The sequence below is a fragment of the Crocuta crocuta genome, unplaced genomic scaffold (genome assembly GCF_008692635.1).
Source record: "Crocuta crocuta isolate KB4526 unplaced genomic scaffold, BGI_CrCroc_1.0 scaffold197, whole genome shotgun sequence".
Classification (NCBI taxonomy): Eukaryota; Metazoa; Chordata; class Mammalia; order Carnivora; family Hyaenidae; genus Crocuta; species Crocuta crocuta.
Genome location: NW_027532002.1, coordinates 12,366,641 through 12,381,060, shown reverse-complemented (window position 1 = coordinate 12,381,060; position 14,420 = coordinate 12,366,641). Strand labels below are relative to the sequence as shown.

Here is a 14,420-nt window from a genome sequence, read left to right as displayed (position 1 = left end):
TAACTGTGATAACATCTGCAAATGGACTAGCACTTTCCATATGTTTACACATGTATATCCATGTTCAGTGCCCTCTTTAAAAGTGTAACTGAACCTGAAACTAATGTAACATGGTTAATCAACTATATTCAAAATTTTTAAAAATAGGTAAAAATTTCCAGTTTTAAGATAAATAAGTACGAGGGGTATAATGTACAACATAGTAACAGTTAACTCTGCTTTTGGTGTATTTGAAAGTTGTTACAGAGTAGATTCTGAACATTCTCATCTCAAGGAAAAACGTTCTCTTTTGTGTGTGGGATGACAGAGGTTAGCTAATTTACAATGGTAACCATTTCTTAATATATCTACGTCATTGTGACCTACACCTTCAACTTACACAGCGCTGTAGGTCAATTATTTCTCAATAAAACTGGTAAAGACGACAAGCTGTGAATTATACCCACAAGTACACACATATATATTTGAACACAAATAGAGGAAAGAACAGTGTGTGGCTTCTAGATTATCAATAAAACTGCATATTCATTTTTTAATTAAAAATTGCTTTAAAATATCTAAAANATGATGAGAACACACTGAGGACTGATGGGTGTGGGGGAGGAGGGGGGAGATGGGCATGGAGGAGGGCACTTTGGGGATGACCACTGAGTGTTATGTGGAAACTAATTTGACAATAAACTATTTGTAAAAAATAAAAAAAAAATAAAAAATAAAATAAAATATCTAAAAAGTAAAAGCATAATTGAAATAATTTTGTCTTGCTTTTTTCCCCAAATACAATGTATTGTAGAATATTTCTCAGTGATTTCTATTTCAGAGGACATTCTTTTCTTGAGTTTCACAGGGTGATAGCCAGTATACAGCACAACTTCTTTTATCAATGTTTTTATAACAGTACCTTAATTAAATTAGCACATTGTTCCATCCTTCTCCCTCTCTTCTTTTTTCTTAAGGAAAATGTGGACTTAGTAACATAAAATATTTTGGTTATTTCTAAAGGATTACAGCAGCTGAGAAATTTTATGAGTATTTACAATGTAAACTTATTATAACGAGTTGGAACTGCCCAAGTTTCACAAATTAGGTATTCATTCAAACCAACTTTAAACCTTTTCAAAAGCCATGGTAAAATAGATCACTGAAGGTTCTTTCAAAAACTAAGAAAACCTGAACCCAACGAAGGAATCAACTTTATCTATGGGCATAAAGGCAATATACTTTGCTGTAATACCCTTTCCCACTATAGAATTGAGTATTGCCAGCTTCAGAAGAAAGTAAGTAAAATTGGACTGTGGAAGTAAGTCCGTAATGTTAACAAAAAAGATACAGAACTTCTTTTTGGAGAGAGGGGACCATACAGACATGGACCTGTTCTCTAATGGGGTTAAACAGAGATATATATGTACATCACCAGCCACTTCTTAGTATAGGGCTATCTGTACTTATAGGGCACCCAAGAAATGGCTCTCTAACTTAGCATAAAGTAACTTCCAAACTTCAATATATTGCTTTTGAAAGGAGATTTTTCTTGGAGGGAACAAAAAAAATTCTCTCACTCAGAAAGCCAGACAGCACAGAGCTCCAGTACTTAGGGCAAAGCCTCAAACACTCCAGACTCAGACAGCTCTCAGCAGGGAGCATTCACCACATACTTTGTGTATCCGACTGTCTAACTGCCAACTAAACAGAATCCTGGACCCCTCAAACCACAGTGCTCCAAAGCTGGACACAGCTGAAAAGGTATAGGAGTAACCTAACTACGAGCAATGGCTTCCTTATGATTAAAAATTCTAAGTGTTTGAATTTTAGGTCAACTGCTGTAGCCTTCTTTTGCCTCAAGTTTGAATTTCAGCTATGTCATCTGGTGGTCTGCCAAGTTCATGGGGCCAACATTACAATATTTTCACCAATCCAACTGTATTCATAAGATGTATAATAAACAATTATCATAATTACTCAAAACACATGTATTTCAGTTCAACAGAAGTCAAGGATGTTTATCCAGCGAGCACATTACTCAGGATCCTGTTTCCCATCATTACAAGACTCTGCTGTGATGTGGTTTTAAGGGTCATTCAAAAGGTTCTAAGTAGTTTAGCTAGCTGGTAGCACTCAACTGTATTGATAAAAAGTTTATTGGGGTGGGTCACAGCACAGGTCTGAACGGACCATGAAAGAGACACTAAGTAGTTTAAGTCAATGATGAGGAAGAGAGAAAGAAGAATTGAAGCTCAGAGAAGTTAAACTTGTCTAACGGTAAATGCACACAGTTCTGAGTACTAAAAAAGATGAACCAGGGACCAGAATTCTAATTCAACTTGAACATTAAGTAGCCAAATAAGCTTGGGAAGGTCTTTTTCTTCTTTGGCATTAGCCTCCTCACTGACAAAACTAAAAGATTAGATTTACAATCTCTTTCAACTCAAAAATTCCAGACCTCACTATTATATATCACAAAGTTCCTTAAAAATGAGGATTAGCCATTATCAAAAAGTCACACAGTTCTGTTCTCTCCCTGTAGCAAGAATGAAAGGTTCAGACACAATTCATCAATAATTACTACACTTTCAGGCATCTGGGTGGTTCAGTTGGTTAAGCATCCAACTGTGGCTCATGTCAGGATCTCACAGTTTCCTAAGTTCAACCCCAGCATTGGGCTCTGTGCTGAAAGCTAAGAGCCTGGAACCTGCTTTGGAGTCTTTGTCTCCCTCCCTCTCTTGCCTTTCTCTTATTCGTGCTCACGCCCTCTCTCTTTCTCTCTTTTATCCAGAATAAATCTTCTATTTACATAATTTAAATAGTTTAAGGATAAATTTCCTCCCCCTTAGCCATCATCAGTCACATTACTTCAAAAACTCCTTCAAATGGATGTAATAAAGCATCTTCAATGACAGCTTCAAACTACAAACAGCCTGTATTCCTATTCCCTAACCAACAAATAAACATCAGAAATAAGAACCCTGGAGGTACCTGGGTGGCTTAGTTGGTTGAGCATCCAAATATTGATTTTGGCTCAGGTCAGATCTAGAGGTTCATGAGTTCAAGTCCCACATCAGGCTCTGCACTACTCTCTCTTTCTCTCTGCCCCTCCCCTACTCCTGTTCTCTATCTCAACAACAACAACAAAACAAAAAAATCCTAAAGAAAGCATAAGAACGAAATGCCTACAAATTCTCAAGCGTTATTTTTTTTTCGGTCACACATTACAAACTTTCCAACAAGTAAGGCCTGTCCTTGACTGTGTTATCTAAATGTCCCCAGAAGACAGAAGGAAATAGGTGATCTGGAGACCTAGCCTATCTTACTCTGAGAAACCAGAAATACTATAATATGTGCTTCTGTTTTTAATGATTTTAAGTTTTCCTTGTTTTTCACCCATTTAAAAAATTAGTTTAACAAATTAGTATTTTAAGACTTAAGATTAGAACAAATATATGTATTTCTTAGTAATTTATTTATTATTAACGTTCATGTTTCTAAGCCATAAGGTGGTAGAAATTTCCATGTTGAATTTTTAGAGACACAACCCCCCCCCTTTTTTTTTTGTTTATTTTTGAGTGACACAGAGAAAGTTAGAGCACAAGCAGGGGAGGGGCAGAGAGAGAGGGACACACAAAATCCAAAGCAGGCTCCAGGTTCCGAGTTGTCAGCACAGAGCCCGACACGGGGCTTGAATCCGCAAACTGTAAGATCATGACCTGAGCTGAAGTTGGCTGCTTAACTGACTGAGCCACCCAGGTGCCCCAGAGACACAGCCTTATTGAAGAATCCTCTTAAAAGTGGCAACCATAGAGCTCTAAGTAATAAAGAGACAGCCACAAACATTTTTCAACTAGGATGTGAATTCCTGAGTATTGGTGGCCACTCTTTATCCAGAATGCGGTATACTATATAGGATATTATCAGCAGCAATGAAAAATGTTAGGAAACTGCTTAATAGCTGCTATCTTTAGAGCTCTTACTACCTTTTAGGTATTATCCTAAATGTTCTGGAGGCATTCTGTTGGCTTCTCTCAACAGCTCATAATGAGCTGTTGAGAGAAATTATCCCCATTTTGTAAGATGGGGGTGAACCAACACAGATTAATCTGACTAGAGCCACAGCGAAAAAAGCAGTGGGGCACAGTCCATTCTACGTAACGGGACTCCAGAATATATCCCCTTAGCCTCCGTGCTCTACTCATACCTGCACAAGCACATCCCAGTTACATGGACTCCCAAGTAACAGATGATAAGGAAAGAAGTCAAATGAGATTATCAATTCAGCTCCCATTACCTGAAGGTGTGAGCTTCAGATGGCTGCCAAGGAAAGGGGGGTGGAGAAATCACACAGGCTAGTTTAAGTGGCAGACAGTCAAGCTGGAGCCCAGAGAGTAGGCGTCCAGGGTTCAGTGGGGCAAGTCCTACAGGGACCAACCTTCCCCAGCTCAAACCACTTCAAGCTGCTCTAGAAGCAACCCAGTACCAGAGGGTTGAATGTAAGGTCCTGTTTACTGGGTGCCTATGTGCCAGGCCATTTGATGAGACCATTTTCTGTAAGTATGTTGTGTATATACATGAATATATTTCGTTTTTGTCAACTTTCAATTTGCAGCTGAGAAAACTAAAGATCAGAGAGGCTAGGTTATAGTCAGGGTTCTCTGACCTCAGAGTCCATACTTTCTCCATTACATCCAACGTCTCTCAAATAAAATTAATTCTCCTCAAAGAATGAGAATGTACTCCACATCTTTTTTCAAAACTTACTGAAGAAGTTTAATGGACAATTTTCATAACATTGCTTCACAGAATTGGTTTTGTCCATTTTTAAAATCTATTAACTTTCTCTGAACACAATTGTTTTCTAATTCTCTTTAATTTCAGGAATTCTTCATGGGGAGAAAACCCAATATCCTTATAAGGAAACTCAACTTGGTCAGGAATTAAAATTAGGTGATCCCTCTCCATTACTTTCATCACAGGGAGGCACATCCTTGAGGTCAAGAACTTTGAGTTTTTTCATTCATATTTTTTGGTCAATAGCTGGTAATCAATAAATGTTAACTGATAAACATTAGAATAAGGGATGTGATGATGACTTCCCTCATTGTAATGTCCAATTTATTTGTTTAGGTTACTTCACTACCTACATTACAATTTCCTAACCATCTTTTCCTCCCTCAGAATCAACCAGACCCTGCCAATTTCAAATAATGACTACCAAGTACCTTTAGACTGAAAAATGTCTCCACATTCACACTGGTGTCCTGTTAGGATTAATGTCTGCAGTAATTCTGCCTTAACAGTCTACACTTCTTGTACTTGTACTCTCCTTAATGAGTTGGAATTTTTAAGGGGGAGGGGAGTGTTAAATGTCAACCTGTCTCTACTTAAGTTCCTTCCTCAAAGCTATGTAAGTTAAGTCTCCTTATAGTTAAGGAACTGCTGGGGCACCTGGGTGACTCAGTCGATTAAGTGTCCAACTCTCAATTTTGGATCAGGTCATGATCTCGCAGTTAGTGAGATAGAGCCCTGAGAAAGGGGTCTGTGCTGACAGCATGGAGCCTGCTTAGGATTCTCTCTCTCTCCCTCTTTGTACTCTCTAAACAAATAGATTCTGTGTCTCCCTCTCTCTCTCTGCCCCTCCCTTGCTCACAGTCTGTCGGTCTCTCTCTTAAAAATAAACAAACATTGGGGCGCCTGGGTGGCTCAGTCAATTAAGCATCCGACTTGGGCTCAGGTCATGATCTCACAGTTCATGGGTTCAAACCCTGCGTCGGGCTCTGTGCTGACAGCTAGCTCAGAGCCTGAAGGCTGCTTCGGATTCTGTGTCTCCCTCTCTCTCAACCCCTCCCCTGCTTGCGTGCTCTCTCTCTCAGAAATGAATAAAAACATTTAAAAAAAAATTTTTTTTTAGAAGACTGAAATACAGAAGACAAAATGGGGCTTCTTCGTTCTTACTGCCCTCACTTTGCAAAATGCCTCAAGTGACTTTCCTGTTTTTCCCTTACATGATATAGTTCAGGAAAAAGTTTTACAATTTGTATCATAATTTCTATAGTATCCAAACAGCTCATATAAACTTGAATTTTTTGAAATGAATGAAGGATACAAACAGAAGTGGAAAAAAAAAAGCTTTGCGCAGTGGCAGTATCATAGCCAATGAGGTTTATCTGAGGCGCGATTATTGCTAATTGAAACAAACAGAAGTAAAAATAGTATACTTTTAAACATATCCAAAGTTTCATTATTAAAACATTAAACGTAAATCCCCTAGATCAGCAAAGTCTGATGAAGCCCCATGTTAGGGAGAATAAAGAGAAACGGACTTTCATAGTGCTGATGAAAATTTAAAGCAGTTCAAGCTCTATGAAGGCTAACTTGCCAGTTTTAGTATCCAACAACAAAAAAGAAGGTACATACATCCTGGCTTAGTAAATCTAATCCCAGGAATTTAACCCGATAGGGATATTCACAAATACGCAAAATGACATGCAAAAAGGGATTCACTACAGCACTGTTTGTAACTGCTAAAAATTTAATAAACAACTTAATATCCATTTGGGGACTAAGTCATTCCATATCCATACAGTCAAATTCTAAGGTATCATGTGTGCAAAAAGGAGGAAATATACACACATCTGTCTTCTGGGTAGTTATCTCGGAGGAAGGGAACAAATACTGGGAGGAAGATTTGTACTGTAGACATCTTTGCATCTAAAGCTCCATTTGAGTTATGCAAATTTCCATCTCCTCCCCAGCCTCATCTTTCCTTCCATAATCCCTCCCTGAGTGGGTACTGTTTTTGGTAACCTGGCTCTATTTCCGCCCTTTCAGGTGGTTTCACCTTTTCCTTTTAGGGCTCAGGGTCAGCCACCATGGTCTTTCCTCTCACCTTTCCACCCAGAGACAACAGGCAGTCTGTTCCTGCCTGTACTGTGTCTGGAGGTGGCTAAGACTTCCATGGTCTACTGATGCTCAGCACTTTGCTATAGGTTCTTTGTGTGCCAGTCCTCCATTTTTGTGCTTGGAGTAGCTCTATCCAAGGCAAGGCAGTGTTTGTGCCTTGTTCCTCTTTTCTCTAGTGCTCGGTCACTTCATTAGATCATTCCCAAGCCTACAGAATTAGCTTTTCTAGGGAAGATTTTTTGATCTGCAAAATTCTGCCTCTCAACTGCATTGGAAGATATTTTTCAAATTGAAAAGAATATTTCATTGATCCAAAGTCTGCACACTCCTAAATTATAATTGTCATCAATTAAAAAAAAAATCAGTGACCAAGAAACTTAACATTAAACACTGGTGGTAGTTAACACATGATCAACTTACCAGGTTTACATAAAATAGCAATAATTTATGTATTGTACCAAAAAGTCTTTATGTAATTTGGCAAGGATACCCAGGCCAAGAGCTTTTGGCAAATAGGATGTAATGCAGCCTCATACAATATCACTCTATTATTGCCATTAAAGACATATTCAAAATGTAATAAAACTTTACTAATGCAGATTCTTATTAGACATTCAATTCCAGGGTCAAACTTTGCAAAATAAAATATATTTCTACTACCCAACAGCCCAAAATATAAGCACTAAACTTAACCTAGTCATTATGTATAGATTAAAAGTTTCAAACTGCTTACTGTCTAGCTTGGTCCTTACTGGAATAGGTTACATTTACGACTGCAGTTTCCGAGTCAGTGTTCACTAGAGGAAGAGAAAAGTGAAGAGAAAAAAGTTAGTTTTATTTCTATTTCCTTCCTTTCAAAAATTTGAAAGCAATTGAGAAGACATGTACCTTGCTCACAGCTTTCCACCACTCCATACTGGACTAGTAAACTATCCAGCACCTATCAGGAGGGGGAGAAAAAATTACAAATTTTCAATTTCCCAAGTTATTAACAAGGGCAGAAATAGGTTTTAAAATCACAAAGTAATTGTGATGGAGAAGAGCCAAAAAAATTAACTAGTTTTGGGACTCCAGAAGCAAGGAAAGGACACCATACAAAGTACGTAGTGGGCTTCTCTCTCCTGCCTACTTCCAGATCCTGACTTTAAGCTCATTTCCTTTGGTGAAACAAGTTAAGTGGCTCCACAAAGTGTTTGAAGCCATAACCGCCTGATTCCTAAGGCTGGAGGAGAAAGAAGCATGTAATTCTCATACATTTATCAATACATCATCATTTGAGACAAAGCCCCAAGTTAAGTTTTATCTTTAAAATGTTCCTTTTCAAAGAACTTCCTTTTACAGCTACGATGGGAATATCAGAACAGACTACTCTCAAGGCAGACTGGTGATACGAAGAGAATAGTTGATCTTCTACCTGGAGTTTTAAAGATTAACCTGAATGACCTGAAATTAATTTAACACTGTTGGAAAATGTACAATTTGAAACTGTCTATGTTTTTTACCATTTCTCCTGTAGTTGTATTATACTGTGCATGTTATTCTAAGAGAGGTTGTTAAAACAGTAACTAAGTTCTTTTATAGTATAAAATGTAGATGTACATCTCATTGTCTCATCAGTATAAACCAAACTTGACTGTCCTTAGCTTCCAAGAACTGTAGAAAGTCTTTCCTGAAAAGTAAAACGTTTACATTTATAGTGAACCACTTACTTATCAACTTAATTGCAAAATTAAAGGACAACACCTTCAGAATGTTTTCTGCCTCCAAGAATAAACCATTAAGAAACACATTAAATACATTTTTATGTTAATTCCCAACTAAACTTTAAGCAATTTTTTCTAAACGAATGCTCATCTCCTGTGCTATCTTTCAGGCATTTACTTTTGTCTATGGATTCCAGTTTGAAATTTATAGCAAGGTTTGTCTGGGGGTGAGCTTTAAATTGTTTTCCCCATTTTAAAATAGGGTTAAGTGCCTATTTGTGAATGGAATAGTTACCTATTTTTATACTGCAGTTTTGATATGGTGAATTTCCTTTCAGTGGGGCTTATCACAGAAGCACACTAATCTGTCTCTAATTATAGCTATTGTTAAATAATAAAGCTCAATTTTTTTATTTTTAATTCAGAGTACTTAGCTGACTACATAAAATTTCCTTTGTTGGGTCTTGGCCACTAAAATGTATGGTCCACATCAACGGGAATTTTTTTTTATTATCTCCAGTACCTAGAATTGATCACACAATTTTACAAAGGCCAAAAAATAAAAAAAAAAAAAAAAAAGGAAACATCTCACAATGCTATCCAAAGAGGTAATAAGCAACACACAATGGCTTTGAAAACATTTTTTAAAACAACCTATTTATAATTTTAAATCAGAAATTTTTCAATACCAAAAAAATTTTGGTCAGTTAACAGAATTTTAACAAGGCACTTTAATCCATTTGTGTTAAGTAAAGCAGCAAGAAATGTACATCCACCATTTAAGATTTAGCTTTTAAGTGGAAGGCACTCTAATATTTAAGATTTATAGTTGATTTATGTTGAAGGGCAGGGTTGAAGGTGCAGATGTTGCTGGTAGTGATACACAAAGGAAGTAGGTATTAGGAGTGAATACCTATTTAATGTTAATTTAAATAAACATCATTCTTAATTCTTCCTAAAAACAATTTGTTCATTAATACATTAGTCTCCACATAGTTTAGCTTATACCACGTTAACTTTCCTACTATACATATATACCTACACATATTTATATCTAAATACAGAATATATACAAATACAAAGGCATAAAATAAATGATACAATTTTTTACTTAAAAAATCAAGGAAACAGACCTCAAAATTTTCAATGCATATATTATAAGAAGCATTATATGTTGAAAACAAAATTGCTTGGGGTCATCTGGCTGGCTCAGTTGGTAGAACATGCAAGTGATCTCGGGGTCATAAGTTCAAGCCCCATGTTGGCTGTGGAGTTTACTACTAAAGGGGGAAAAAACCCAAAAAACCAAAAACCAAACCAAAACAAAATTGCTTACAGTTGCACCTTCTATTGCTATAATAAATGTTACTGGTTGTCAATGATGTGAAAAATCTCCATAAAAGTAATTAGGAACTACAATCTACTAAAACTAGTGAACTTTGTTATATGTAAATTATACTAAACTTAGTGAGTTTATTGTATGTAAATTATACTTAAATAAACCTTACTCTAAAAGTCAAAATAACTTCAATCCTTAAAAACAAAACCAATCAGGGGTGCCTGGGTGGCTAAGTCACTTAAGCATCAGCTCTTGGCTTCAGCTTAGGGTTTCGTGGGTTGGAGCCCCTCTTCTGGCAGCTACCACGAGGGCTCCCTCCCTCTGTCTTTCTGACCCTTTCCCACTCAACTGTCTCTGTCTCTCTCAAAATAAATAAACTTAAAAGAAAAACAAAAACCAAAAACAAACATTAATAAGAAGTACCCAGTTAAGAAACAAGTTAACAACACAACCTGAGGCTGGATTTCAACGGGTCTTTGTTGTTTTAATTCAAAGCTCTATACACAAATGTTGGGGGCTTATCACAAGTGAGAGATGGAGGAAGGACTGTTAACAGCCCAATCAAATTCCCAAATCCCCAAAGGGTTTCCATGCCCCAAATGATAAGGCAGTGCTATAGGAACCGGTTTTCCTTGACTATTAAGTAGTCATTTGTCTGAATGTGCTAGGTCAAGCAGGACTACCGAATTCTATCATGCCAGTCCAACCCACTCAAAGAGCAAATACAACTTACCCCTGATAAGTTCTGACATTCTGATTCATCCTGCATTAACTAGGAAGCCAGACGTTCCTGTTATCTGTCACCGAAACCACCCACCCCCCTAGGTTCTGGTCTCTTCTCAGTTGCTTAGAACATCTTCTATTTTCTCTCTCTCCCATCTATTTCAGCTACAGATGTTTTAAATTAAATAGCCTTGTCTGAAGGTAAAAATGAAATAAAAACGTCCACTGCACATTTCCAACATTTCCACAAATCTCTTAAATTCTCAGTCCTAAATGAAATTATTTTACTCAAGCCAAAAAGGAAACATTTCTCCATGCTTCAATAAGTTTTAAATTCCAACTGGTGGGGAAAGAAGGCATCAAAACAAATGAAAGCCCCAGAGAAAATGTCTTGGTAGAATGTCCCTTTTTTATATATTTAGGACTTAAAATTCAATCTTTAGCCTTTTAAAAAGAAGTTCATCCAAATGTACAAATAGAATCTCATGATAAATGCAAAGATTATCATACAGCTGCAGAGAACGAAGATCATTTACAATTGTGTAGGGTGGAAACAATCTAAATGCCCATCACCTGATGCATGGATAGACCAAATGTAGTACAGCCACACGATGGAATAGTTTTTGACCATAAAATGGAATGAAGTACTGACATATGCTACAACATGGATGAACATTGAAAACATGATGTTAAGTAAAAGAAGGCAGTAACACCACACACACACACACACACACACACACACACACACACACACACACACACAGAGATTCCATTACTAGGAAACATCCAGAAAAGGGAAATCTAGGAGCACCTGGTAGCTCAGTTGGTTAAGCATTCAACCCTTGGTTTTGGCTCAGGTCATGATCTCATAGTTCAGGAGATTGAGCTCTTAGGAATAACTAAGATCAGTATTACTAGATAATAGCCTAGTTTGTTGTGGTTGTTTTTAGCGTTGAACAACTATAAGTGTAATAAATTGCACAAAATTTATCAGTTTTGCCATTATGCATACTCTCCTAAGACCATCACCATAATCAAGGTAAGTTTCTTCTAGTAGGCTGGTCTATTCATACACAGAATACTGAGATGAAGATAGTTGGGTCTCACACATGATGTGATTTCATCTGATGTGCTGCCACAGCAGCACCACATCCACCACCACCACCCTTGCCCCCAACAAAATTAGGAGAACTCCGCTAATCCCCTATGGGCATGGAGTAATTCATGCTCTGCACACAGACCTTCTGCTGACTACTTATTCTTTATACCCATGGCTCATAAGGTCCTATCAGCTCTGAACTATCTGAACTGAGAGTCTGATTGGTATCTTGCCTCCAGTCCACAACCCTGTGACTATTCTCCTGGTACACGTTACTACTCTTCAGAGACTTCAAAATACCAACAAAACTGTCACAACTTCAACATGGTATAGGAGATCACCCGTGATCTGGTGCTGCCTACCTCTTCTGTCATCTTCAGTCTACCTCCCACACACCTACTGCTCCAGTCACACCCTCAAGACTGAGTAAAGCACCCTCGTTTCCATAGCACCTGAGCTCACCTAATCCTAGAAATGAAAACAATGTCACTTTATCATCTCTTCAATGCTCTTTATTCTCCCATTAGACTAGTCATTATTAACCATAGTGACATGATCATTTGTCAGGTGTGTCACAAATAAGCTTTTCCTAATGGTTAAACTGGCTTCCATGCTTAAGATATGTATGATATGTATACAACAAGAGAGTCTAAATCCTCCTTGTTTTGTCTCGTGTTTCAAAACATAAGAAGACAGTACTGGAGTCAGGGTCTAGAGTGCTCATCTCTTTTCTTAAATTGCCTCTGGAAATGCCCCCTCCACCACCACCACCACCCCCCGACTTCATTGTGGTTCCTCCACACAGAGCTACACTAGCCTCTTAACTTTATAAGGAGGGGTGCCTGGGTGGCTCAATTGAGTGTCTGCCTCTTGGTTTTGGCTCAGGTCATGATCCCAGGGTCGTGAGACTGAGCCCCACATAGTGCGCTGAGGGTGGAACCTGCTTAAGATTCTCTCCCCCACTCCCTTGCCCCTCTCCCTAGCCTTGTACACTCACTCTCAAAAAAAAAAAAAATTTTTTTTTAAAGAAACTATATACTTTCAATAAACAGTTAAAAAAAAATTATAAAAAAGGGGACCATGTCTTTGTTACCCGAGAACTGTGTTTAGCTCAGTGAGCCACAACAAAAACTTAGGGGTTAAAAAAGAAGCCACAAAGTAGTTTTTGTTCTAAGAGCAAAGGAAACTGATTCCAGGTTCCTTTAGAAGTCCACAGTGATATAAGCAAACAAGTATTTATCATAAATTCATATAAAAAAGATAAAGAAGTATAAAGTCACAACCATTATAAAAACCAGTTAGGGGCCCCCAGGTGGCTCAGTCCATTGAGCATCTGACTTCAGTTCAGGTCATGATCTCACAGCTCAGGAGTTCGAGCCCCGCATCGAGCTCTCTGCTGTCAGCACAAAGCCTGCTTCGAATCCTCTGGCCTCCTTTCTCTCTGCCTTTCCCCTGTCTCTTAAGAATAAACATTAAAGGGGTGCCTGGGTAGCTAAGTGTCTCCTGGTTTCAGCTCAGGTCATGATCTCACAGCTCGTAAGTTGAGCCCCACATTGGGCTCTGCACTGATAGTGCTTAGAACTCTCTCTCTTTTTGCCCCTCCCTCACTCGCACGGTCTCTCAATAAATTTCAAAATCAGTAAAATAAACATTAGAAAAAAGTTAAAATTCAAAGCAGGATATTTAATGCTCTCTTGCCCCACTCACACCTTACCAAAATACACGCACATGCATCCACACTCACACACCAATAAACCTTCCAAATACCAAAAATACGCTCAGGCTTTGGGGAGGGGTTACCAGAAAGAAGTTATTTTTAACTATTCCTTACTTCAACAAGAGCAAGGGAAAAAAAACTTCCACATGCCTGGCTCCCCAGAGATTATTTTGTGGAGATCAAGGGAACTTCCTTTAACTACAGCTCAACAATAACCTGTTGCTATTTATAGACAAAACCATTCCAGGAATTTTATTCTTTTACACCATCCATGAGAAGACCACGTATATTAATAAAGAACAACTCTGTCGCAGGTCCCAAAAAACATGTGTAATACTGGTACAAAATTCAGATACAAAAAATTTTGAAGAAATATCTAACTTAGAGGGCGTCTGGGTAACTCAGTTAAGCCCCCAACTCTTGATCTCAGCTCAGGTCATGATCTCATGGAGGTGAGATCAAGCCCTGCATTGGGCTTCTTGCTGAGTGTGGGGCCTGCTTAGGATTCTTTCTCCCTCTGCCCTTCCTGCACCTGTGCTTGCGCGCGCTCTCTCACTCACAAGAAACAACAAAAAAAGGTATCTACCTTAGATTTCCCTAAACTGTTACCATCATAATTATTCGAGTAAAAATCAAACCATTTTCTCACATCCAACTCTGTAAACAAATTTCCACTTCAGAAGGCCAACACACACAGACCCAATCTTCGACAACCTCACAAGCCATGTTGCAAACATCTTTATCACTGACAGAAACCAGACGGCATCTCTGCCTCCATCGTTCTACACAAACATTCCAGTGTTAGAGGCACATAGAGCAAAGCCTCAGAACTTTCTAGCCACCCTCAACTTCCATAAGTTAGATCCCCTCACATGAGAAGAGATAATCATTTAGAATTTTATAAAATCGTGTGATCAGACCAACTAAGGGAGACAACAGGCCAGGCGC

At 38.2% G+C, this 14,420-nt stretch overlaps 1 protein-coding gene and 1 non-coding gene across 7 annotated transcripts in view; one reads left to right on the top strand and one right to left on the bottom strand.

Annotated features, from left to right (window-relative positions):
• Positions 1–14,420, bottom strand: part of IGF2BP3 (insulin like growth factor 2 mRNA binding protein 3) — a 148,372-nt gene that overhangs the window by 38,258 nt on the left and 95,694 nt on the right. For 5 of the 6 annotated variants that reach the window (XM_077775375.1, XM_077775369.1, XM_077775372.1 and 2 more), the window contains exons 4-5: positions 7,780–7,831; positions 7,625–7,688 (exon numbers count right to left, since the gene is read on the bottom strand). The exons of the other annotated variant lie outside the window; for it this stretch is intronic. In XM_077775375.1, coding sequence (XP_077631501.1) covers positions 7,625–7,688; positions 7,780–7,831 — 116 coding nt within the window. The remainder of the gene's footprint in view (positions 1–7,624; positions 7,689–7,779; positions 7,832–14,420) is intronic. 6 annotated transcript variants of the gene reach the window in all.
• Positions 6,116–6,251, top strand: LOC144241037 (U4 spliceosomal RNA). The gene has a single exon (XR_013337948.1). It is a non-coding gene; the product is annotated as a U4 spliceosomal RNA (small nuclear RNA).